The following is a 24,251-nucleotide window of genomic DNA, read 5'->3' as shown; positions in this document are numbered from 1 at the left end:
TGTCCTTTTCAAAGTACGCCATTTTGTAACAGTAGACCGCCTGTTTTCGTGCAAGAGAGCAGCTATTCGGTGATTGCAAACACTTTTTTGTTGTTGCGTTTTCTCATTGTAATCATGGCTGAAAACTCTTCGGCAGGAGAAGCTGGGGCCGTTGAGATTCCGGAGGGAGCGATTCGCAAATTGTCGGAGCTGAGAGTCATTGACTTGAAAGCCGAATTAAAAAGACGAAATCTGGACACCATTGGCATCAAGAGTACGCTGACTGAGAGGCTGAAAAAGGTAGGCATGCTAGCTAGCTAGTAGATGGATAGCTGTGCTAATGTGTTTGGTATTTTGCCAACTGATATGACCTTTCGTGATAATTCCACAATTAAGTGGAACCAGTATCATTTAATTAATTAGTTAGTTGAATGATGAATAGTTAGCTATAACCACTAGCATTAGCTCAATTTTGATATTCACTCCAAATGAATAAAGTGAACGTTAGCTAACCATGGCCTTGCGTGGCGTTAGCCACATGGTGCCCTTTCTCAAACCTTTCCTCGAGCACCCCCATTCCGTATTCTAGAACTTGCACAACCGATTCAACTACTAAAGGTCTTGGTGATTATTTGACCATTTGAATCATATGTGCCAGTTTTAGAATACATAAAATACGTTGAATGGCTGTGGGTACACGATGAGAGGTTAGGCGGGCGATGCACAATTGGCCCAGCGTCGTCCGGTTTAGGTGAGGGTTTGGGCGGGGGCGGGTTTTTTTTACAAGTAGGCCGTCATTGTAAATAAGAATTTGTTCTTAATTGACTTGCCTAGTTAAATAAAATAAAAATAGGTTTGCGAAACACTGCCCCGGCCTAGGCCTGCAGCTAGCTTCGCGGGTCAGATGTATAGCTAGTTATCGTTAAGTAACAATCCCACTAGCCAGCACCGTTGTAGCCAATAACTGACCACATCGCCGTGTGTTTGATAATATCCAAATTGGCTTAACTCCAGAAACCAGATCTAACGTAGTTGGCTAGGTAACTATCATTATTTCATCATGTCGTCATCAATTTCTCCACAGGCGATTGAAGAAGAGGGTGGAAATCCAGATGAGATGGTGGTTGTTCTCGATGGAACTCCTAAGAAGGCACTGACTAAACGGACCTCCAAAGGTATGTTAAAGGAGTGAGCGCAAGGTCATAAGTCAGCAATAATGTCTTGAAGTAAATTTAAAACGTATTACAGAGAGCCTTAAAATTAGACATTGCTCATTTGCAGGGAAAAGACAGGAGAACGATGAACCAGAGGACTGCACCATTGAGGAAGATTCGGGTGATGGCCAGGTGCGCATCAACCATTGAATCACCTGGTTTAATCTAATGCAATCGCTATGCTCTACTGTTAGTCTCCCTGGATAACAATCTATTGATCACTTCCCTTCAAGGATGACATGGAAAACATGCAGGACATGGACATCCTGGATATGAATGTGCTTGATGAAGCTGAGAATGACAACAGTATGCCAGCAGAGGAGGAGTATGACACGGATGAAGTCCTGAACTCTCCGTCAGACAAAGGCAACCATGAGATCCAGGGTGACGAAGAGGATGCAATGAACGAAGATGAACACGACATTGGCATCTCTGACTCTCCCGAGCCAATGGGCAAAGCCAAACCTGAAGAGGTGAGACACATGCACAAGAGTTGTGTGGAACAGTCATGTCTAATGATGTTTCCAATATTTTCCTACTTGTTTGAAATGTTGCACCATGCGTGTGTGTGTGATTGTTCTTTTTTTTTCTCTTTCTAAAACTAGGATGTACAGCCTAAAGTAGCAGACATGGAAAAGAATGATCTCACTTGCCCATCACCTAAAGAGGTATATAGTTCAATTTAAATGCAAGCAGCATTTCATGATCATTTGTTTGTAGTTGGAAGGAAAACACTTTGAATGACTGTAAAAAGCCATTTGTGTTTGGTACCGAACCATGTTACACTAGATACATTTTCCCTTTATTTCTTTAGGTTCAAGAGAAGGACCCGGAGCCCGAAGACTCAAAGGAAGAAATAGGTACCTTTTTGAAAAGGGGTTGGAAGTTCATATGAATGCACACTTTCTTTTTGCAGTGTAAACCTTGGAATGCAAGTCCTTTAGATTAAAATTCTTGCTGTGGTTGGTCAGAGACTGGAAATCCAAAGATAATTGCTGACTGTGTGTTGACGCTTGTTAACTAAAATTGTTAAATACTGACATAAATCTGTCCATTTTGGGCACCCTCCTATTATTAACACAGAATTGGTTAACATTCTGAAGCACAGAGACAGTAATTAAAGGTTTAGTTAGTGAGTTGTTGCAAGTGATATGCAGTGTTTTTAGGTTGCCACACAAAGACCAAGAAGAAAAGAAGACTGAGGCCCATCATTTGAAACCAACCACTAAAAAGCCTTTTTAGGACTGACTAATATTCTCACTGGACATGAGACTAATGGAATTCTGAATTCGATGTCACTTACCACATTATGGACACTCATGAAGTCAGCAATTGCATGAAGATGGACCTTCCTTGTGCCTCTGCTGATCTTGTGGCTTTCTTCAGATCAGATCTATTTCTACCTTGGGATCAGGTGAACTGAAATGGTCGACTTGAATGAGGAGTTAGGCTGCTTGGTCAGTCTCTTTGGTTTTTCCAGTCTCTTGTTACGTGTATATCTGTGTATACATAGTTCAATGACAGCGGAGGGCCACGTCCTTTTCCAGCCTTGCCAGTTCCACGTTAACCATTGCTGTGTTTCAGAAGTAATTAAACTCTGTGCCATTCTATTCCTGTTAAATCCGTAGAAAATGAGAAAGTAGCCGGGTCTTGTTTATCTGAGCCACTAAATGAAGAGCGCCAGGAGACACCAACTGAAGATCAAGGCACCATCGGGGACATGGTCAATGTTGCAGAGGAAGACGATGTGTGTGACACCACTAAAGCCGAGGAGTCTGTCAATGTAGAGACTAAACTGTCGACTAGCGACCAGGACGTTGCTAAGCTAACTGAGTGTCAAATGAAAGACGCTGAAGAGACCGTTGACGCTGAAAGTACTCAGGCTGTTAGTGTAAACGAGCAGGGCATGGGCGAAAGCGCTGTTGATTCTGAAATGGTCTCTAAGGCTGAGGGTGAGGAGGAAGATAAGAAGACTGAAGAGAACGCTGCAGAATCAACGGCAGTGAAAGAGTCCTCATCTGTTGAGGGCGATGATCAGAAAAAGAGGTTTGTTGTTTTCTGTCTACTAGAACAATGGCTATCTCTGTTGCATTGGCTATTTTTTTAGCAAGTTTTGGTGCTCTTTTGGAGGCAAAAATGGTCTGGGCATTTGTCAAGTTTTCATTTTGTCATTCCCCACCTATACCTCACCTCTTAACCATCATAAAGTAATGTATAGATGCGGTAAAGAGGTCAATGGAACTCGACCAATACAATGGAAATGCCATGGAAACGCTTGGTGGAACCCCCCCCCCCCCAGCAAAATGTGCCTACATTTAGGCCATTTGTGTATTTCCCACTATATTAAGGTAGAAATCGGAGTATAATGCTTGTACGGATGTCAACCCCAATACATGTTCATGTCATCATCACCAACTGCATTAGTTAATAACGAGTGACTACCACCGATTTCTCTATGCTACCAGCTTATACAAACAGGAGTTCGCATTTCGCAGTCACTTCTTCTAAACCTGAAAAGGGACTGCTTCTAAATGTAATGTATCCCAATATATCGAAATCAGACTTTAGTAACCACATTGTGGGTCACAATGTATCAATCATGACTGTTTTGACAAATATCCGCTTTGTTAGATCAGATTTGTTGAATGGGCGCCATTTCGGCATCCTCCTATCCCTCACGGTCTGCGTTCCATTGACCTCTTTACTGCATCTATTGGGAGATTCTTTGATCATCTAAGGCAGCCTAGTGACATTGACACCCACCCAAATCACTGTAATGTTGTATATGCTGGGGATAATTACTGTGTGCACAGGGTAAGTATGATTCATCTGGATGAGACCCCCCTCCCCCAGGTCTTCTCATTTCCAAATATTCATTACGTGTTCTCTTTGCCTTTAGTTCTGATGAGGAAAAGGGTAGCAAGCCTGACTCAAAAGATGAAAATGGTAAGCGTGAATATGGTCCCTTCTGTATCATTTCGTAATTGGGATGTCCATTGTAGATAATTGCAAATGACATGCTCTCACCTGAATAAGGTGCTGAATCGGCTCTGAGTTGAATGTCCATCTGGGTCATGTTTGTCTGTGTTCCAAAAGCCCCTGCAGGTAATGCTCCAGCAAGTAGTGGCAGAAACCTGTGGGTTAGCGGTCTCTCCAGCACCACCAGAGCGACTGATCTGAAGACTCTGTTCAGCAAGTATGGAAAGGTCAGTATCCTGAGAAGAAATTCCACCCTTTTTGGTGATGTGCATGAGTGTACACTGAACAAAAATATAAATGCAACATTTAAAGTGTTTCATGAGCTGAAATAAAATATTCCAGACATTTTCCATACTCACAAAAAGCTTATTTATCTCAAATGTCATGCACAAATTTGTTTACATCCCTGTTAGTGAGCATTTCTCTATTGCCAAGATAATCCATCCACCTGACAGGTGTGGCATATCAAGAAACTGATTAAACAGCATGATCATTACACAGGGGCACCTTGTGCTGGGGACAATAAAATACTGCGTTAGAATAAGAATTTCTGCACAAACTGTGAGAAACCGTCTCAGGGAAGCTTATCTGCGTGCCCGGCGTCCTCACCAGGATCTGACTGCAGTTCGGCGTCGTAACCGACTTCAGTGGGAAAATGCTCACCTTCGATTGCCACTGGCACACTGGAGAAGTGCTTTTCACAGATGAATCTTGTTTTTAACTGTACAGTGTATGGTGTCGTTTGGGTGAGCGGTTTGCTGATGTCAACTTTGAACAGAGTACCCATGGTGGGGTAATGGTATGGACAGGAATAAGCTACGGACAACGAACACAATTGCATTTTATCGATGGCAATTTCAATGCACAGAGGTACCGTGATGAGATCCTGAAGCACATTGATGTGCCATTCATCCGCTGCCATCACCTTATGTTTCAGCATGATGATGCACGGCCCCATGTCTCAAGGATCTGTACACAATTCCTGGAAGCTGAAAATGTCCCAGTTCTACCGTGGCCTGCATACTCAGCAGGCATGTCACCCATTGAGCATGTTTTGTATGCTCTGTATCGACGTGTACGACAGGGACTTCCAGTTCCCGCCAATCTCCAGCAACTTCGCACAGCCATTGAAGAGGAGTGGGACAACATTCCAGGCCACAATCAACAGCCTGATCAACTCTATGCGAAGGAGCTGTCGTGTGGTCTCCTGTAGTTCAGTTTGTAGAGCATGGCGCTTGCAACGCCAGGGTTGTGGGTTTGTTTCCCACGGGGGGCCAGTATGAAAATGTATGCACTCTATAACTGTAAGTCGCTCTGGATAAGAGCGTCTGCTAAATGACTTTAATGTAAATGTGCTGCATGAGGCAAATGGTCACACCAGATACTGAATGGTTTTCTGATCCACTTTCATTCTTAAAAAAAAAAAAAAACATCTGTTGGTCACAGATACCTTATCTGTATTCTCAGTAATGTGAAATCCATAGATTAGGGCCTAAATTAGTTTATTTCAATTGCCTGATTTCGTTATGAACTGTAACTCAGTAAAATCTTAGAAATTATTGCATGTTGCGTTTTTATTTTTGGTCAGTATAATTGAGCAAAATGCGGAATGGTACTGTCTGTTTTTTTTGGACCCCACAGACACACACTTTCCCTGCCCAACAATTTAAGTGTCCTATCGTTCTCCGTCTCTCCTCAGGTTGTTGGCGCTAAAGTGGTGACTAATGCCCGGAGCCCTGGGGCTCGTTGCTATGGCTTTGTCACTATATGTTCCACAGAAGAGGCCACCAAGTGCATCAGCCACCTGCACAGGACTGAGCTCCACGGGAGAATGATCTCTGTTGAGAGGGTGAGGGTCATTATCTACCACCTTGCATGTCAGTGGCCTCTGTGACTGACCACTGCTGTACACACAGAACCGTAAACCTGTAGTGTTTATCAAATTAATGAGATGCCTTCATTCAGAGAAGTGAGGTTTGACCATTCTAATCTCTGTGTCACTGTTTGACCTCTGACATCTGTTCCAGGCGAAGAATGAGCCTGCTGGGAAAAAGCCTGCTGACAAGTCTGGCACCGACAGTAGACAATCCTCAGACTCCAAGTAAGAGCTGAGAACACATGTCATTACACATTAAGTTATGTACTGTATGTCATGCAGTCTGTGTACAAGGTATGACAGCAATCCATGCTTTGGTTTAATTTCCCTGGCAGTGGCTGGTTTTGTTTGCAAACTTTTGCATTTGTGGCACAAATCCCATTCACATCATGGGACCGGTATTAGCATTTTTCACGCGTCATGTTCAAATCATCTGTGACTTTGAGCTTCACAATCAATTTGAAATACATAGGGATGATTTGGACATGATGCTAATATCGATGCCTTGACTTGAATGGGATTTGTGCCGCAAATGCTAAAATATTAGCATTTGGAAACCGTGCCAGGGAAACTAAACCAAAGCGTTGACTGCTGTCATACCTTGTCCATAGACTGCTTACAGGTTAAGGAAACCAATATGTCATTTTGTAGTTTGGGTGAACTATCCCTTTAACCATTTTCTCTATCCAGGTCCGATGCAAACAAGGCTGAAGGTGAAGTCGGGAAAGATGGGAAACTCAATGAGAGGACAGTGGTGATGGACAACTCTAAGGGAGAGCCTGTTGTCAGCGTGAAATCCAAAAGCAAAGACCGGGTAAGATACCCAAACGCTGACCTCTGCTCCATCTATTGAACTTTCACAAACTTCTGTGAAAAGTGGTACGCTACATGAGCTTTTGTTGTTCAATCCAGAGCACCAAGAGTCGTGATCGCAGGTCTACAAGCAAAGAGAAGGATATCCTGTCATTTGACCAGATCAAGGAGCAGCGTGAGCGGGAAAGACAGAGACAGCGGGAGAGGGACATCAGGGAGGTGGAGAGACGCAGGCACTCTGGGTGAGGAGTTGCTGTAGCTGCAGGACAATTCACCTGAAGCCAGCTTGTTATAGCAGTTTGGTAGTATGCTTTGAAAAGGGATTCGTCATTCAAAGTGGGATCAGCTAAATATCTCCTATGCTTTCTGTTTGTCCCAGTGAGCGCGACCGCAGCAGTGGTGCAGATCGAGGCGGCGTAGACAGCCGCACGGAGCGCGAGCGTATCCGCTTGTTCCGGGAGAAGGAGGAGCGCGAGCGCCTCCTACGTAAGAGAAACTGGCTGGAGGTGGAGAAGGAGCAGCTGAACTTTGACCGCCTGGAGCGCGAGTTCCTGGAGCGCGAGCGTCAGCGTGTGGAGTATGAGCGCCGACGTGAGCAGGAGAGGATCCAACGGGAGAGGGAGGAGCTCCGCAGGCAGCAGGAGCAGCTGCGCTTCGAGCAGGACCGCCGGCCCCTCAAGAGGCCCTACGCTGACGTGGACAGCAGGTACACACTTTATCCCTGTCTTCCCCCCTCTCCATAGCGTCAGTACCCCCGTTTGAATTACCAGGTCGCTATTATAGAATAGATGGATGGATATGGCCACAACCTCAGCCTCTAGATCTTCAGTATGCATGCCTGTCATGTAAAGGTGTGCCTGGTTTGAGAATATTTTATTGCGACTGACTGACAAAGACCTGCTGCTTGTAGGAAAGACAACTGGCAGGACAACAAGAGGCTGGCTATGGATGACCGCTATGGGGGGCGCTCAGACTTCAGTCGGCAGGAGCGCTACCAAGACTTTGACCACAGGGACCGCAGTCGCTACCAGGACGATTCAGTCATTGACAGGTACAGAGTAGAGTAAGGTTATTTGACGCGAGCTGACACCAGCTGTCATGACGGTTTATGACATTGTCCTTGTGTAGGCCATATGATGGGGGGTCAAATATTTTGCGACTGATTCTGTAATAGATGCCTATATGTAAACTTATGTAAAAAAGTAGTATTAATGGCCAACTGCTTGTTGGTGGTGAATTTGTAGTTGTGTGCCACATGCTTAGATCGATGCTGGATGTTTGTTTAATAATCAGAGATCTTTCCAGTAGGAGGGACACTTCACGGGCTGTGGTTGGAGACCGGGATAGCACGGTAAGAGACATGGCCTTATGTATGCAATGAGGCACAAGTATGTGTTATTGATCTTAATGTACTACCTCCTGTTTTACAGCATTTTCTCCCATTTGGTGGCTATTTAAATGTGAACCTCATTGTTTGGTTTTAATCATGCTTCCTTCTTGGCAGCACTTCTCGGACCGTACCGAGAGGCACGGGAGGGACACCTGGACCGCTGCAGGAAGTTATGACAAGCGTACTATTAATCCAAGGTCAGTTTGATTTAGATGGCTTTGCCGAGTTTATTTACCTCTCACGAGTTGGAGACCATGGTGTGTTCTGCACTGCTCGTCATCGACTGTCTGTTTCTTTCAGGGAGGGCCGTGACTGGGACTCAGGACGGAAAATAGATGGGGACCGAACGTGGCAAACAGGTCGAGATGGCGGCATCCCAGGCCAAAGTCACATTGGGGCACGGGGAGGAATGGCAAGGTAAACTCAAATCTATAGCATTATTTACTGCTTTTATCACACCTGAGACACACCAGTCAATGTAGAATTAGAAAATGTGGGGCCAGATGGAGTAAACTTTTGAGCCGGGTGCAACTGTTATTCCCCCTAGTAAGGGTGAAAACCTTTAGCAATATGGATACTGATAGTGTCTTGTTTTCTGACCCACAGTCGTGGTGGAGGCTACATACCAACGGGGACCTCCCAGTCCCTCTCTGGAGCTCTGAACCGTCAGAACCAGATGATGCAAGGCAGTGGGATGCAGGGTGGCGGGGCTTTCGGTCGCCGCTACTGAGGTCTGAACACCCTTGTTCCCAGTCACACGTTTAAGTGTATGCAAGTGAAACCGTCTGCAGCTTGTATATTGCTCACGAAAGCTTTGCGAATTCAGATGTTGCTTTTATAGTCCCTTTGACTTTCTTTCCTCCCTTTAAAACTAAGATACCATTGAACTGAACATCTGAGTTTTAAATGTCTCTGATCAGATCATCCATCGGTTTTTCATTCTGAGTGTCCTTTTGTTTTCAAATTGATTGCAATGTATAATTTTTCTTTTCTATTTTTGGTGTATTTTAAGTGATTTGTATGGGGTTGACTTTTGGTAGAAATGCTCAGGAATGAGTCTACTTAAACCATTTGCTAAAACCTGTGGTGAACTTGGTTGCGGAAAAGTACGAACCCATTAATGATCATGATTGCGTTGCAGGCTTATTTTCAGTAATTGTCACATTGTCTTAGTTTTTGTACTTAAACAACACCTTTTCAGACTTTGTATTGATACTAACTTCTTCACAGAACAGCAGTACCATGTTCACAATAGGAAACAATCAATCGTGTCGGATTCAACTACAGTTGTACTATACCGCTGGATGGCACCTGATGGCTATTTTTCTGTGAAATGAAAATGCTGCCTAATAAAATTCTTTTTGCAGTGCAACTGCTAAAAAAGTTGTTTGTCGCTTTCTCATAATGACGATTGTCTGGTAGATGTTAATAATTTAGACTTGCTTTAACAACAAAAAGATAGTGGTAGATATGAAACTCCACAAATCCAATAGAATAGTGGGCTTATAAGAGCTCAGGACTCTTCATGCAACCAGAAAAAAAGCAAGGACATAATCCTTGTGAAATGTGTTGTGTGGGCCTTAATTTAAGTTTAGGGTATACATTTAGCAGTGGTTTAAAGATAAATTGTAGAAATGGGTGGTTTTTAGCCACAATTATGATTTTTGTGGCTGTATTAACTAGTGACACCTTTCAAAACGTTACGTTGTGGGTCCTGGGGACCCCAAGGGATGCACGTTTTTGTTTTTTGCCCGAGCACTACACAGGTGATTCAAATAATCGAAGCTTGATGATTAGTTAAATATTAGAATCAGGGCTAGGGCAAAAAATGAAAACATGCAACCATTGGCGGTCCCCAGAACAGAGTTACGGAAACCCTGTTTTAGCCTATAGAAGGGCATTGAATAACATTCATACATAGAAAAACAAAAGTTGGCAGATTGGCGGTACCGATATCAGACGAGTCTGAGTCTTGTGGGGGTCATATAGCAAAACGGTAGGATGCTACAGAAGTTTTCGTGAGGAGAATGATTTTCGGGATGTGTCATGGTCTAACAAACATCGCTGTAGCTCGGCCACCTTCATTTTTACATTTTAGTCATTTAGCAGATGCTCTTATCCAGAGCGACTTACAGTTAGTGCATACATATTTCATACTGGCCCCCCGTGGGAATCGAACCCACAACCCTGGCATTGCAAGCGCCATGCTCTACCAACTGACCTACAGGAAGCATTCCACTGCAGATGCGGAAGGCCGCAGTTGGCGGATGTAGTGGATTGAAACACAGCCCATGCAAAAAATAAATCTAGTTTAAACAGATTTGTATCTGTTTATTATTGTTATGCTAATTCTATTTCAGCGGGGGTGTGGACATCGACTATAGGGGGTTAACTAGAAAACCATGTTATTTTATTTCCCAGCTAGCAATGAAAATGAAGTGAAATGCCAGCTAGCTGTTTATTAATACTTTAGCTTGCTTGCTATCAAAGCTAATAGCTCTCCAGAGAGGAAAATAAGCTATCCAGCTAGCTAAGTTATTTATCTGTCAAATAAACCCGAACATGTTTTGTGACTGACTTACAGTAATATCACAAATTAATATTTCGGGGTCATTCCTTCCTGCACTTGAACCCTAGGTCCCTGCTGTGACTGTCCCTGCGAGTGTCAGTCGCATACAACATGACAGTGATTAGCTATTATTACCCCAAGTGGCTTGAACCTCTGACAAAGTAGGCGGTTCAGTACTAAGGTTGCAACATTTCTTCTTAAAAGGTGTCCCTGCGCTTCACTCTAACAAATCGATTGCACCAGCCGATCAGAATTTTGAAGGGGCCCTGCGACTGTCCCGTCAACTGACACAAACATGCTTTTCCGCAAGAGACCAATGGCGCTGGTCTACTTATTGTTCCCGCCCCGCTCTCTCCACCCGCCCGGAACAGACAAAATAGCCAGTAAGATGTCACGCTTCTGGGGCTGCCCTCCGTGGGGCGTGGGTCAATAAGTAGACCAGTGTCGTGGAAATTCTAATCAAGTGAGAGAGACTTTGTCATTTCTTCAAACATACAGTCTTTATTTGATATCGATTAATTATTGCAATATTGGAGCTGGTCAACGAACCCCCGTTGAGAGCCCAACAAACAGGAAATGGTGACGTCATGGCGGGTTCCACCCCTCCCCGGCAGATCAGGGCATCATAAGCTAGCATGTTTTCTTCTTGTTGCTATGTGTATCGGTCATAGCCCACAAACAAGTGATAACGTTAGTTCCGTTACTCCTCTGTTCAAGCCAGCCTCTGTCACCTCATATTGCCACACAGCTGTGCCCTTGAACAGATATGAGAAGAAACAGGATGGGCTGAGACACTGTGGTCACTCTCAGGGGGTCTTTGTCTTGACCGTGTGACTAAATTGAACAGAGGCAGAGTGGAAAAATACCAGCTCCTTACAAGACCTTTAAATAGACAGTTAGAAATGTACATGTTTAAGGCTCATACAGCGCATGTGCATAACAAAAGTTGTAATTTTGCCACGACATTCCTCCCCTTTTGAGATTAATCTCAACCTAATATAAAATTACAAGTAAGCATGTAAGTAATAATTCATAATGTAAACCAATTATGTCATAATCTAAGCAAAACTTAAACTAAGCAGAATATGAAACATTGTAGGGGAGAGCTTTCTTACACTAGTAAATCAAATCAAATCAAATGTTATTGGCCACATGCGCCTAATACAACAGGTGTAGACATTACAGTGAAATGCTTACTTACAGCCTTTAACCAACAATGCATTTATTTTTTAAATAAAAAAATAAAATAAAACAACAACAAAAAAGTGTTGAGAAAAAAAGAGCAGAAGTAAAATAAAATAACAGTAGGGAGGCTATATATACAGGGGGGTACCGGTGCAGAGTCAATGTGCGGGGGCACTGGCTAGTTGAGTTAGTTGAGGTAATATGTACATGTGGGTAGAGTTAAAGTGACTATGCATAAATAATTAACAGAGTAGCAGCAGCGTAAAAAGATGGGGCGGTGTGGGGGAGGGGGGGCAGTGCAAATAGTCCGGGTAGCCATGATTAGCTGTTCAGGAGTCTTATGGCTTGGGGGTAGAAGCTGTTGAGAAGTCTTTTGGACCTAGACTTGGCACTCCGGCACCGCTTGCCGTGCGGTAGCAGAGAGTACAGTCTATGACTAGGGTGGCTGGAGTCTTTGACAATTTTGAGGGCCTTCCTCTGACACCGCCTGGTATAGAGGTCCTGGATGGCAGGAAGCTTGGCCCCAGTGATGTACTTGGCCGTACGCACTACCCTCTGTAGTGCCTTGCGGTCGGAGGCCGAGCAGTTGCCATACCAGGCGGTGATGCAACCAGTCAGGATGCTCTCGATGGTGCAGCTGTAGAATTTTTTGATGATCTGAGGACCGATGCCAAATCTTTTCAGTCTCCTGAGGGGGAATAGGCTTTGTCATGCCCTCTTCACGACTGTCTTGGTGTGTTTGGACCATGATAGTTCGTTGGTGATGTGGACACCAAGGAACTTGAGGCTCTCAACCTGTTCCACTACAGCCCCGTCGATGAGAATGGGGGCGTGCTCAGTCCTCTTTTTTTTCCTGTAGTCCACAATCATCTCCTTTGTCTTGGTCACGTTGAGGGAGAGGTTGTTATCCTGGCACCACACGGCCAGGTCTCTGACCTCCTCCCTATAGGCTGTCTCATCGTTGTCGGTGATCAGGCCTACCACTGTTGTGTCGTCGGCAAACTTAATGATAGTGTTGGAATCGTGCCTGGCCATGCAGTCATGGGTGAACAGGGAGTACAGGAGGGGACTGAGCACGCACCCCTGAGGGGCCCCCGTGTTGAGGATCAGTGTGGCAGATGTGTTGTTACCTACCCTTACCACCTGGGGGCGGCCCGTCAGGAAGTCCAGGATCCAGTTGCAGAGGGAGGTGTTTAGTCCCAGGATCCTTAGCTTAGTGATTTGAGGGCACTATGGTGTTGAATGCTGAGCTGTAGTCAATGAATAGCATTCTCACGTAGGTGTTCCTCTTGTCCAGGTGGGAAAGGGCAGTGTGGAGTGCAATAGAGATTGCATAATCTGTGGATCTGTTGGGGCGGTATGCAAATCGGAGTGGGTCTAGGGTTTCTGGGATAATGGTGTTGATGTGAGCCATGACCAGCCTTTCAAAGCACTTCATGGCTACAGACGTCAGTACTACGGGTCGGTAGTCATTTAGGCAGGTTATCTTAGTGTCCTTGGGCACAGGGACTATGGTGGTCTGCTTGAAACATGTTGGTATTACAGACTCAGTCAGGGACATGTTGAAAATGTCAGTGAAGACACTTGCCAGTTGGTCAGCACATGCTCTGAGTACACGTCCTGGTAATCCGTCTGGCCCTGCGGCCTTGTGAATGTTGACCTGCTTAAAGGTCTTACTCACATTGGCTACGGAGAGCGTGATCACATAGTCATCCGGAACAGCTGGTGCTCTCATTTATGCTTCAGTGTTGCTTGCCTCGAAGCGAGCATAGAAGTGGTTTAGCTCGTCTGGAAGTCTTGTGTCACTGGGCAGCTCGCGGCTGTGCTTCCCTTTGTAGTCTGTAATAGTTTTCAAGCCCTGCCACATCCGACGAGCGTCAGAGCCGGTGTAGTACGATTCAATCTTAGTCCTGTACTGACTATTTGCATGTTTGATGGTTCGTCGGAGGGCATAGCGGGATTTCTTATAAGCGTCCGGGTTAGAGTCCCGCTCCTTGAAAGCGGCAGCTCTACCCTTTAGCTCAGTGCGGATGTTGCCTGTAATCCATGGCTTCTGGTTGGGGTATGTACGTACGGTCACTGTGGGGACGATGTCATCGATGCACTTATTGATGAAGCCAGTGACTGATGTGGTGTACTCCTCAATGCTATCTGAAGAATCCCGGAACATGTTCCAGTCTGTGCTAGCAAAACAGTCCTGTAGCTTAGCATCTGCATCATCTGACCACTTTTTTATTGACCGAGTCACTGGTGCTTCCTGCTTTAGTTTTAGCTTATAAGCAGGAATCAGGAGGATAGAGTTATGGTCAGATTTGCCAAATGGAGGGTGAGGGAGAGCTTTGTATGCGTCTCTGTGTGTGGAGTAAAGGTGGTCTAGAGTTTTTTTCCTCTGGTTGCACATTTAACATGCTGGTAGAAATTAGGTAGAACTGATTTAAGTTTCCCTGCATTAAAGTCCCCGGCCACTAGGAGCGCTGCCTCTGGATGAGCGTTTTCCTGTTCACTTATGGCCTTATACAGCTCATTCAGTATCATCTTAATGCCAGCATTGGTTTGTGGTGGGAAATAGACAGCTATGAAAACTATCTTGGTAAATAAGATACTCTACTACAGGCGAGCAAAATCTTGAGACTTCCTTAGTATTGGATTTTGTGCACCAGCTGTTGTTTACAAATATACACAGACCGCCACCCCTTGTCTTACCGGAGTCAGCCGTTCTATCCTGCCGATGTAGCGTATAGCCCGCTAACTGTATGTTGTCCATGTCGTCGTTCAGCCACGACTCGGTGAAACATAATATATTACAGTTTTTAATGTCCCGTTGGTAGGATAACCGTAATCTTAGGTAATCTAATTTATTCTCAAATGATTGAACATTGGCTAATAGGATTGATGGAAGAGGGCAGTTTACTCGCTCGCCGTCTGATCCTTACAAGGCACCCCGACCTACGTCCACGATATCTCCGTCTCTTTCTCATGCGAATGACAGGGATTTGGGCCTTGTCGGGTGTCTGTAGGATATCCTTCACGTCCGACTTGTTGAAGAAAAAATCTTTGTCCAATACGAGGTGAGTAATTGCTGTCCTGATATCCAGAAGCTATTTTTGGTTATAAGAGACGATGGCAGAAACATTATGTACAGAATAAATTACAAATAAGTCTCCTGAGTGGCGCAGTGGTCTAAGGCACTGCATCGCAGTGCTAGCTGTGCCACTAGAGATCCTGGTTTGAATCCAGGCTCTGTCGTAGCCGGCCGCGACCGGGAGACCCATGGGGGGGTGCACAAGTCGTCCAGGGTAGGTGAGGGAATGACCGGCAGGGATGTAGCTCAGTTGGTAGAGGATGGCGTTTGCAATGCCAGGGTTGTGGGTTTGATTCCCACGGGGGGCCAGTATTAAAAAGATAATGTATGCACTCACTAACTGTAAGTCACTCTGGATAAGAGCGTCTGACAAAAATGTAAATAACGCGGAAAAACACACATGATAGTACAATTGGTTAGAGGGCTGTAAAACGGCAGCCATCTTCTCCGGCGCCATTTTTCATTATTTACATTTAGCAAACGCTCTTATCCAGAGCAACTTACAGGAGCAATTAGGGTTAAGTGCCTTGCTTAAGGGCACATCGACAGATTTTTCACCCCTTTGTAAATGGCTTCTGTTGTGCCACTGAGTTTTAAAACCTTTAACCTTCTACACATACCATATACAGTTCTAACTTGCCAGTGTCTGCTGATGATTAGGTATAACAAAGATTGCCAAGTGCATCCTTTCTCAGAAAAGCGTTTGCTCCCAGAGTGCGGCTGCTTAGGAGAGAACACCTGCTTAGGAGATAACCACAGAATCTGGGCGTCCAGCCAATATTCCACTCCCACCGACCTTGTGAGAGCAAACCTCTGTCTACAAGAGGCACATTTCTGTCTGCAGCAGTAAAGGGTAGCTCAGCTAATCCTTCACAACCTGCATTCTGGCCCTGCTCATGGCAACAGGTAACATTACATTTGGCCTTGAATTTGTTACCAATTTGTTACCATTTGCATAATCAGATTTACCCCTATGGGAACTCCCACAAGCAGTAAATCTGCTCCTACCTTAACTTAATTGTATCCCATAAGGTAATTCAAGGAATATTAAAATGTATTAGTGACAGGTATCCCTCATTCAGGGGCAGCGCACTCTCTCTGTCCTTGTCATGGTCCGAATCACACATAGGACTAAATTATAACCTTTTTCCTAATCATTCGTGTTTACCCTGGACCCAAATACATTATTTAAAGACATTTCAAACATTTTGTGTACCTGGTTTACATTGGGTTTTTCAGTACATTTGTTATCAGGATAATTTACATGTGTGCAACCAAAATAGAATAGAGGCAATAGAAACTTCAGAAAATGTAATTTGTGTGCCCTTTAAGGTGTATCATTTCTAACCTGTGAAAAATCCACTAAACCCCCCCCCCAAAAAAATTAAATAATAATCAAACACAATACTAACAGCAGTAACAAATATTCATAACATAAACATTTCATTCGTTTTCTATTCATAACATAAACATTTCATTCGTTTTCACTTTTGCTAAATCTTAATCAGTCCAAACAATTTAAAATTTGAATTCTTACTTTCTAATTAACTTTCCAATTAACTTCACCTTCACATGGTGCAAAACATTCTTAAGGGAATCATTTAAACAATTCAAAGTTATAAAGAAGTAAACTCTTCATCTGTACAAAGAGGACAATCATCACGTTGATGCATCGATCTCAGTCCTCTTAAACAATGGGGCGGCTATTGTTTGCTAAACTCCCGTCCTGAGCCTGCCGTTGGCTCGAGCTGGAGCGGCAGTTATTTAAGCCCCGCCGTGGGACTATGCTGGTATTCTTCAGTTGCATTGTGGCCACTTCTCCCAGGGCCCATACGACATCTGCAATAAGAAGACTGACCATGAAAGCAACAAACATGATGCGTAGAGTCCGGTCCTGGTCCTCCCATGGCCACTGGGGTCGCCTATGACGATTAATCGGCTGGTACATCTTCATCTGGGTTGTGGGGCACCTTCCTGTAGTGGCTGGCATGAACCCACGTCGACCTCTCTGCAACCGTCAGGAGCACCTGAAAGGACCAGTCTTTCTGCGGAGATCCTTGATGACCACCCAATCTCCTGGCTGGAATTTCTGGAGCTGTCTTCCCTTTGGTTCAGGCAAAGACACTTTTATCCTGGGGAAAATAGACTTCAGAACATTGTTAAGTGCAGCACAGTAGCTTACCATTTGATCCTTGCAACCCATCAGTGTCAATCTGTTCTGTGGAAAAGGGGTTTACACATTTTTCTCAAAATTGCTCCGCAAATACAGAAAACCTGGAGCATGTGCCAATTTAGCAACATAGGGAAAATAGGACCTAGGCAAGGCCGGCAGGACATTTGGGCCCATCCACAGCTGAGTCTGTGAATCGCATGTACATTTTATGTTCCAGAGACAAAATTCCACTGGCCCTGCAGTAGATTGCAGGTCAGACACATCCTATAAAGAAAACATGTTTTTAACAGAGACAGGAAGTGCAACAAAATAGCCTCCAACAAGTTTTCAACCAATTTAGAATGTGAAATTGTCTTACCAGATGAGGTAAGGAACCCATGTTGCTTCCAGAGCGTACCAAAGTCATGCACAACCCCAAATGCATACCTGCTGTCAGTATAAATCATAACAGTTTTATCCTTAGCCAAAATAAATGCTCTAGTAAGAGCAAACAATTCTGCAGCCTGAGCTGACAGATGGGGTGGTAGCATAGCACTTTCTAAGGTAGTGGCAGCCGTAGTTACTGCATAAGCCACTAATGGTTCGCCTTGAGGTGATTTTTGAGCAGAACCATCAACGAATAGTTCCAAATCTATATTCATTAAAGGCACATCAGATAAATCAGGGCGTGGCTTACAGACCTGGTCAACTAGGACAGCACAATCATGGGGCTCACCATCGTCGTCAGTTGGTAGGGCCATAGCACATTGACATTGCTACAGCTCTGAGGAAACACACCAACCCTCTCACCACACTGTCAAGTCTCTTAGAGTAGTATGCAATGGGCCGCTGCTTCCCACTGTGATCCTGTATAAGGACAGATTACATAAAGCCATTTTTTTTCACAGACAAATAGATTAAATTGTTTAGAATGATCCGGCAACCTAAACAAGGAGAAGAAGTTAGCAGTTTTAATTTCTCAAGTGCCTGCAAGCCCTCAGGAGTCTGCTTTATCTTGTCCTTCATCGCCATCTTGTGGCCATGGATGAGATCAGAAAATGGTTGAGTGATTTCAGCCATTTCTGTAAGTGTCAACATGTGTTAAACAGTTCAAACAGTTCATCATTATGCTGTAGTGTATTAGGATTATGTCTTTTGTTAATGTTTTTCATGTAGAAATGAAAAGATGTTTATGTTAGTTCAAAAGTAGCCATTTGTAGGGTGACGCCCCAGGGGAGACAGGTGATTGGACAGCAGAGGGAGCAACCCATATTTTAGCATTGTTTATAAGTATATGCTGGAGGAAGAGGGGGTTAGAAACAGACAGATTATTTTGGGACACTGTTTCTCCAGACACTGCAGGTCTGTAAACTTATGCTGAAAACTTGTGATATGAATAAAACTTGTGATCAAAGTTCAGTATAAGCGGACTCCTTTGTTTGACAGCAATAATTGCCAGCATCGACGCGATAGACTACAAATGGAGGCTCCGCTGAGATTGGCCTGCATCTTCCCTTTGTTTCATTCATGAGCAGCGAGGTGACTACCGCTCAAGCCGGCTATAAGGTGAGATTCCTCACAAATTATTGGGCGTTAGTTGTTTGGCTAGCTTATGGATGTGCGCTGGTGAAGGTGTACCATGTAAATTACTTGGGTTTGTGCTGATGTGGTGTTATTGCGGTCGACTAAGGGTCTGTCATAATTATTCTAAAATTGTACAGCAATTGATGGTAGTGAATAAAGGCAGATATACGTACAATTAGGGCATTGTGAATCTGAAAAGACCTCGAAACGAGGCCACCATAGGGTGGGCCATAAATCCTAATAACGCATTCGGTGTGATTAGGTGTGTTCTGGGAACACAGGTTTTTGGAATATATTCAATTGCATGTTACCGCTCAGCGGGTGGTTGACGAAGCATTTTGTTTGATGTAACCTCTCATAGGATATCCATGAACTCACGGCAGCATAAAGTTAGCGGTAAAGGAAAAATAATTTAGGCACAATGCAGGTTATTGTTACATGTTGCACGCCACATGATAAATGCTAATGCTAAATGCTAATGCTAAATGCTGATTGGGTTTCATGCCACATTGTACATAAAGGCTAATGCTAAATGCTAATGCTAATTGTGTTGCATGCTACATGCTAACGTGTGACCTTAGAGGGCCATTGCGATGGAATAAAGCCTCTTAAATTATGTTTGTGTGTGTAGAATTCAGGTTCTATGCGATTGTGAGCTCTGTTAAGTGTTATTGTTTGACTATAAACCCTTTATAGTCAAACAATAACACTTAACAGAGCTCACAATCGCATAGAACCTGAAAAGAGAGGGGCTGTGGTGAAATGCTAACGTTCTATTGTCTGAAAATCGTATCGTTAAATGTATTTGCGCATGCGTTTAATTTTACGACACTATACTACAAAACGGGGGAGTTTACGGCACTAGATTATGACACTTTTGTTTTACGGTACTAAACTACAACACGTTGTTTACTAAAACTACAAAACGGGGGATTTTGGGTAAATTGGTCATACTTCTGTTACACTGCAGGGGGAGACAGAAACACAGACGAGGGAACAAAGAGGAGAGATTTTAACACGAATGGAATCTTCTAGTTGTTAAAGCGGCTGTTGGTTAAAGATGAAACTGGTTTTGTGACCTATTGAATTGATAAATGAGAGGGATATATGTTGACTGATTAAAATAAATAAAATAAAATAACATTTAAAAAAAAAAAAAAAATGTTATTGAGCTATCTATATTTATTCCTGAGTTGATTCTTAGAGCGAATGTGAACGAAGGAATATTGAAGGCTAGAAGTAACTCAGTGATTGCATAAACTACTAAAATATTTTTCTGTGTCTCTGTTCTTTTGTCATATGAGAGGAACGATAGGACGAGAGGAGAGAGAGGAGAAAGAGGGGAAGTGCTGACGTGTACATCACGTGACGCGACAGAGGATCGAGTCAAAAGGTTTCTTTGGTGCTGTTCTGTTTACAAAATCTTCCCCTACAGGATATTTGATGTTATGACAATTTCACAGAGGCTTGGCAACAGACTGATCATTTGAATAAAATTTGCATTTGGGAGTTTCTGTGTATCACTTGGGTTGATTGGAGTTGTGTGGAAATCAAGTACTGACATTATTCTGTAAAATTAAGATAATTGGGTGCTTATAAAGCAAGGGGGTTTATGGGTATTGTAGTCTGAAGTTGACTACTTGCATTTACTTTCCGGATGGGTTGTGGTAAGATAGCCACTAATTGATAAATTGGTAAGATAGGATATAGAAATAAAAAAATTGTTTTAATTATTCATAATTTTTAATTGATTTTTGATTGATGTTTTTATTTTAATTAAAAATATTTTTTGAATAAAAAATTTAATTGATTTTTTTTTAATATTCATATTTTTGTTGATTGATTTAAAAAAATTGTTGTTTAGTTTATATTAATAATTAAAGGGGGGAAGCCATAGGCTATATAGTCTAAAATAAAATAATTCACAATAAAGGAATATAAAAGGGTTGTTACAATGGGGAGAAAGGACAGCAAGGCTATGAAGGTAATTACACCTGTTGATATAGTACAAAATAGTAATCCTTTAACTAAAGTATTGCTAGGTTATCCGGCAAATGAAACAAAAGTTGCCCTTCATTCTCAAACAAAAACTGATAAAAGATTCCAGCGATAAGATAAACAAAGGTATAGAGAAAAGGCTAAAGGAAGAGAAGGCGACAGAAAAACTAATGGCAGAAGTTAGTACACCTTTCTCACATACGGATTCAGCAAAAAGACCCCCACCTTATGAGAAGGAAGTAGAGCTTAGGGATGTTTATCCTCAGCTTCCAGTGATGATCCAGGAGGGTGATTATTGCATCAGAGATGAAGATGAACGAATAATAGATAGAGGACAAGCAGAAACGACCAGAAAGATGAATCCAAAACTCCAGAAGTAAGAAAAACTGAGATGTCTGGAAACTAAGAGAAGAATACAGTGAGGCCAAGGGAAAAGGCCACTAGTAAGAAGATGATGGAAGATGATATTTCGAGGGCAAAACTTAGAATATAAGCTGTTGAAGAATCCTGATATGACAACAACAAGAAAGAACAGGACCAAGAAACTCTCAGAAAACTCAATCAAATACAACTTACAACTGGTGGAGAAGAAGAAGGAGAAGAGAAGCTTTGGTTAGGAAGAATCAGAGTGCACCAAATCAACAATCACTGCCACAGCTTCAACAGGACCAGTTCCAACCGCAATTGTACCAGCCACCATTGGGGGTACCAGTTGTTTCATATCCACAGACAGTTTCTGGACAGACACAGAGCTGGAGAGGAAGAGGACGAGAAGGCTTAGAAGGAGGAGGAAGATTTCAGCTACACTTCCAGCAATCTCCAGAAGACTGTTATAATTATGGACAGGTTGGTCATTGTACCTGTTAATGCAATGGGCCAGGAGGAAACAACAGAGGAAATTTCTGAGGAAGATAAAGGAGCAAGTGAAGATCACCTGTTCTCTAGGTGAACCCTTCAAGGATTCTAGAGTGCCTAGAAGATACGAAGGGGGGTGTCAGCTGATAGCATCGATTAGAGAAGAAGGGAAAATATCCAACAATTGAAGTAAAAACAGAGGACTATGAGAAGTGATGGTGAATAGTGGAAAAACTTTTATCTGTGTTGAGCCTAAAGAGGTTAAACATCTCACTATGTAAAATTAACTAATTAGGATAGGGATTTGAGGTAGTAAAACAGCTAATTACTCTTAAGGAACCAATTGAGCTCTTCTATAAAAATCTAAGAGAAATTAAAATAGACATACTAATATTAGAACATATACCTATTGCATTGTTGGAAAGAGATGCATTGTGTAAATTGAACTGTACAATAAGATGTACACTAGACGACTGTCTGGTAGAGGATTTAAAAAAAGTAGGGTTTTTGGGAATCATATTTGCTTAAAAAGATAATATCATAGGAAGGATGATAATCTATTAGACTGCCTATTAGACAATCTGTCTGAAAAATAAAGTTAAAAGGGGTGACTGTTATTCTGGGTTACATTCCTACACCAAGAGATTTCAGGCTAGGCTAAGGGATGTTTAGTCGTTTGCCAAGTCTGTGTGTAAAGAAGTCAGAAGCAGGTGGGGACTTCCCAATCACATATTCAAAAAATTGGTGGTAAAGGGATTTTGTGAATAAATCAGTGGAAAAGGTTTTTAAAGGTTAGGAGAAAAGATTAGATTAAAAAAGTTAGGAGAACTAGGGTTGAAGGAACTCTAAGACAGTAAGCTAAGTTTCAATGTTAGTTAGTAGTAAGAGAGAGAGAACAGTGGTGAAGGACATTTTAGAGTTTAGTGGGAAGATAGATATGGTAGGAGTTTAGATCTGTTAGGAGCAGATGCATTGAGAAAGTATGCGTTGCTGAATGATAAGAGAAGATTGAGGGTGATTGAGTATCTATACTTACAGTTCCCAGCAGGAAGATCAAGGTAATTGTAGGTGTATTTTTTATAATCAAAAGTTTGAAAGTCAGGGATTAGAGGTAGGACGGAGAGCAAAAAAAAAAAAGTGACACTAGTGGTGATAGAGGGAAATACAAGTAAGGAGTTAAAAGTCTTAGGGAAAATAGATGAAGTAACAACAATGACATTAACACTTCAGCATATTAAAACAACAGTGAGAAGCAATTTAACTCTTTCAACATTGATAGTTATTAAAGCCATAAATATATCGCATTTGATTATAAGGGAACCAATAGCTCCAGCACCAATTTTAGGGGGGAAAATACTGTTGTTAGGGTTAGGATGGGGACGTTCCTCCCACATGGAGAGATAATTATGGAGAAGAAGTATTGTTATCAGGACCAGAAGTAGAAGCTGTTGCACCTAGTCAAAGGAGGTATAGTTTGTACAACGATATGAAGTGGAAGAGGGTTATGAGTGATTGTTCATTTATTTTGCGTAATGTTACAGAGAAAGATCAGGGAGAATATATGTGTACTTATCTAATGCAAGCATTAAAATTTGTTCCGGTTAAGAATTATTGGTTAAAAGGCTATGTAATTCGTAAAGTGACGCTTATAATGGAAGATTTGAAATCTGTTGAAGCTTCCACAGTCACCGAAGGAGTTCAGGAGAAGTATATTACAGTAGTCACTCCAACAGTAAATAATACACAGAGGATATCGGTAGCTTTCCCACTAGAAGTAGTTAAGGGTGTTAATACATCAACTAAATCAACTACTTTAATGGTAACTTTGGAAGGGATTAATGATGCGACGGCAATAACAAATGTAGGAAGTATGACACCGACACCGACAACAACTTTTCTGAAATTAAAGGGGGTAGCAAGAAGGACTCAGGGGTTTATGGTACGGATAGAGAGTGCTGTCAATGGTAGTAAGGATAGGGTTAAAATAGGAGAGCAGATAGTGGTAGAGAAGAATATAGATTCATCTGAAATAGTGAAGGATATTATCATGGAGGTACAGGATGAGGTCTTTGATTTTAATGACAGACAAGGAGAGGTACAGTGGGGAAAAAAAGTATTTAGTCAGTCACCAATTGTGCAAGTTCTCCCACTTAAAAAGATGAGAGAGGCCTGTAATTTTCATCATAGGTACACGTCAACTATGACAGACAAAATGAGGAAACAAAATCCAGAAAATCACATTGTAGGATTTTTAATGAATTTATTTGCAAATTATGGTGGAAAATAAGTATTTGGTCAATAATAAAAGTTTCTCAAAACTTTGTTATATACCCTTTGTTGGCAATGACACAGGTCAAACGTTTTCTGTAAGTCTTCACAAGGTTTTCACACACTGTTGCTGGTATTTTGGCCCATTCCTCCATGCAGATCTCCTCTAGAGCAGTGATGTTTTAGGGCTGTCGCTGGGCAACACGGACTTTCAACTCCCTCCAAAGATTTTCTATGGGGTTGAGATCTGGAGACTGGCTAGGCCACTCCAGGACCTTGAAATGCTTCTTACGAAGCCACTCCTTCG

At 42.7% G+C, this 24,251-nt stretch overlaps 1 protein-coding gene across 4 annotated transcripts; it reads left to right on the top strand.

Moving 5' to 3' along the window:
• Positions 1 to 4: 4 nt before the first annotated feature.
• Positions 5 to 9,629, top strand: LOC311137464 (scaffold attachment factor B2-like). Of its 4 annotated transcripts, none has more exons than XM_084171994.1 (19): positions 5 to 279; positions 1,064 to 1,154; positions 1,261 to 1,325; positions 1,427 to 1,666; positions 1,799 to 1,861; positions 2,008 to 2,053; positions 2,822 to 3,239; positions 4,093 to 4,139; positions 4,290 to 4,399; positions 5,872 to 6,021; positions 6,200 to 6,273; positions 6,739 to 6,862; positions 6,961 to 7,103; positions 7,241 to 7,567; positions 7,772 to 7,912; positions 8,170 to 8,212; positions 8,366 to 8,448; positions 8,552 to 8,668; positions 8,858 to 9,629. In XM_084171994.1, the coding sequence occupies exons 1-19, from the start codon at positions 115 to 117 to the stop codon at positions 8,979 to 8,981; spliced, it is 2,571 nt and encodes an 856-aa protein (XP_084028120.1). In that variant the 5' UTR covers positions 5 to 114; the 3' UTR covers positions 8,982 to 9,629. The 4 variants fall into 4 exon arrangements, with proteins under 4 accessions (XP_084028120.1, XP_084028119.1, XP_084028122.1 ...); XM_084171993.1 differs by having other exon boundaries at positions 8,167 to 8,212; XM_084171996.1 differs by lacking the exon at positions 7,772 to 7,912.
• Positions 9,630 to 24,251: the final 14,622 nt, after the last annotated feature.

This window comes from Coregonus lavaretus, assembly GCF_964263955.1.
Source record: "Coregonus lavaretus genome assembly, chromosome: 11".
NCBI classification, from domain to species: domain Eukaryota; kingdom Metazoa; phylum Chordata; class Actinopteri; order Salmoniformes; family Salmonidae; genus Coregonus; species Coregonus lavaretus.
Note: the sequence above shows the minus strand (reverse complement) of the source record. Positions and strands in the feature narration are given on the sequence as shown.

Excerpts from the sequence above, each read along its gene's own strand:
- LOC311137464 (XM_084171993.1), top strand. The coding sequence starts at position 115 with ATGGCTGAAAACTCTTCGGCAGGAGAAGCTGGGGCCGTTGAGATTCCG. Across the intron at positions 1,862-2,007 it reads CTTGCCCATCACCTAAAGAG|GTTCAAGAGAAGGACCCGGA; the intron begins GTATATAGTTCA and ends TTATTTCTTTAG. Across the intron at positions 6,022-6,199 it reads GAATGATCTCTGTTGAGAGG|GCGAAGAATGAGCCTGCTGG; the intron begins GTGAGGGTCATT and ends CATCTGTTCCAG.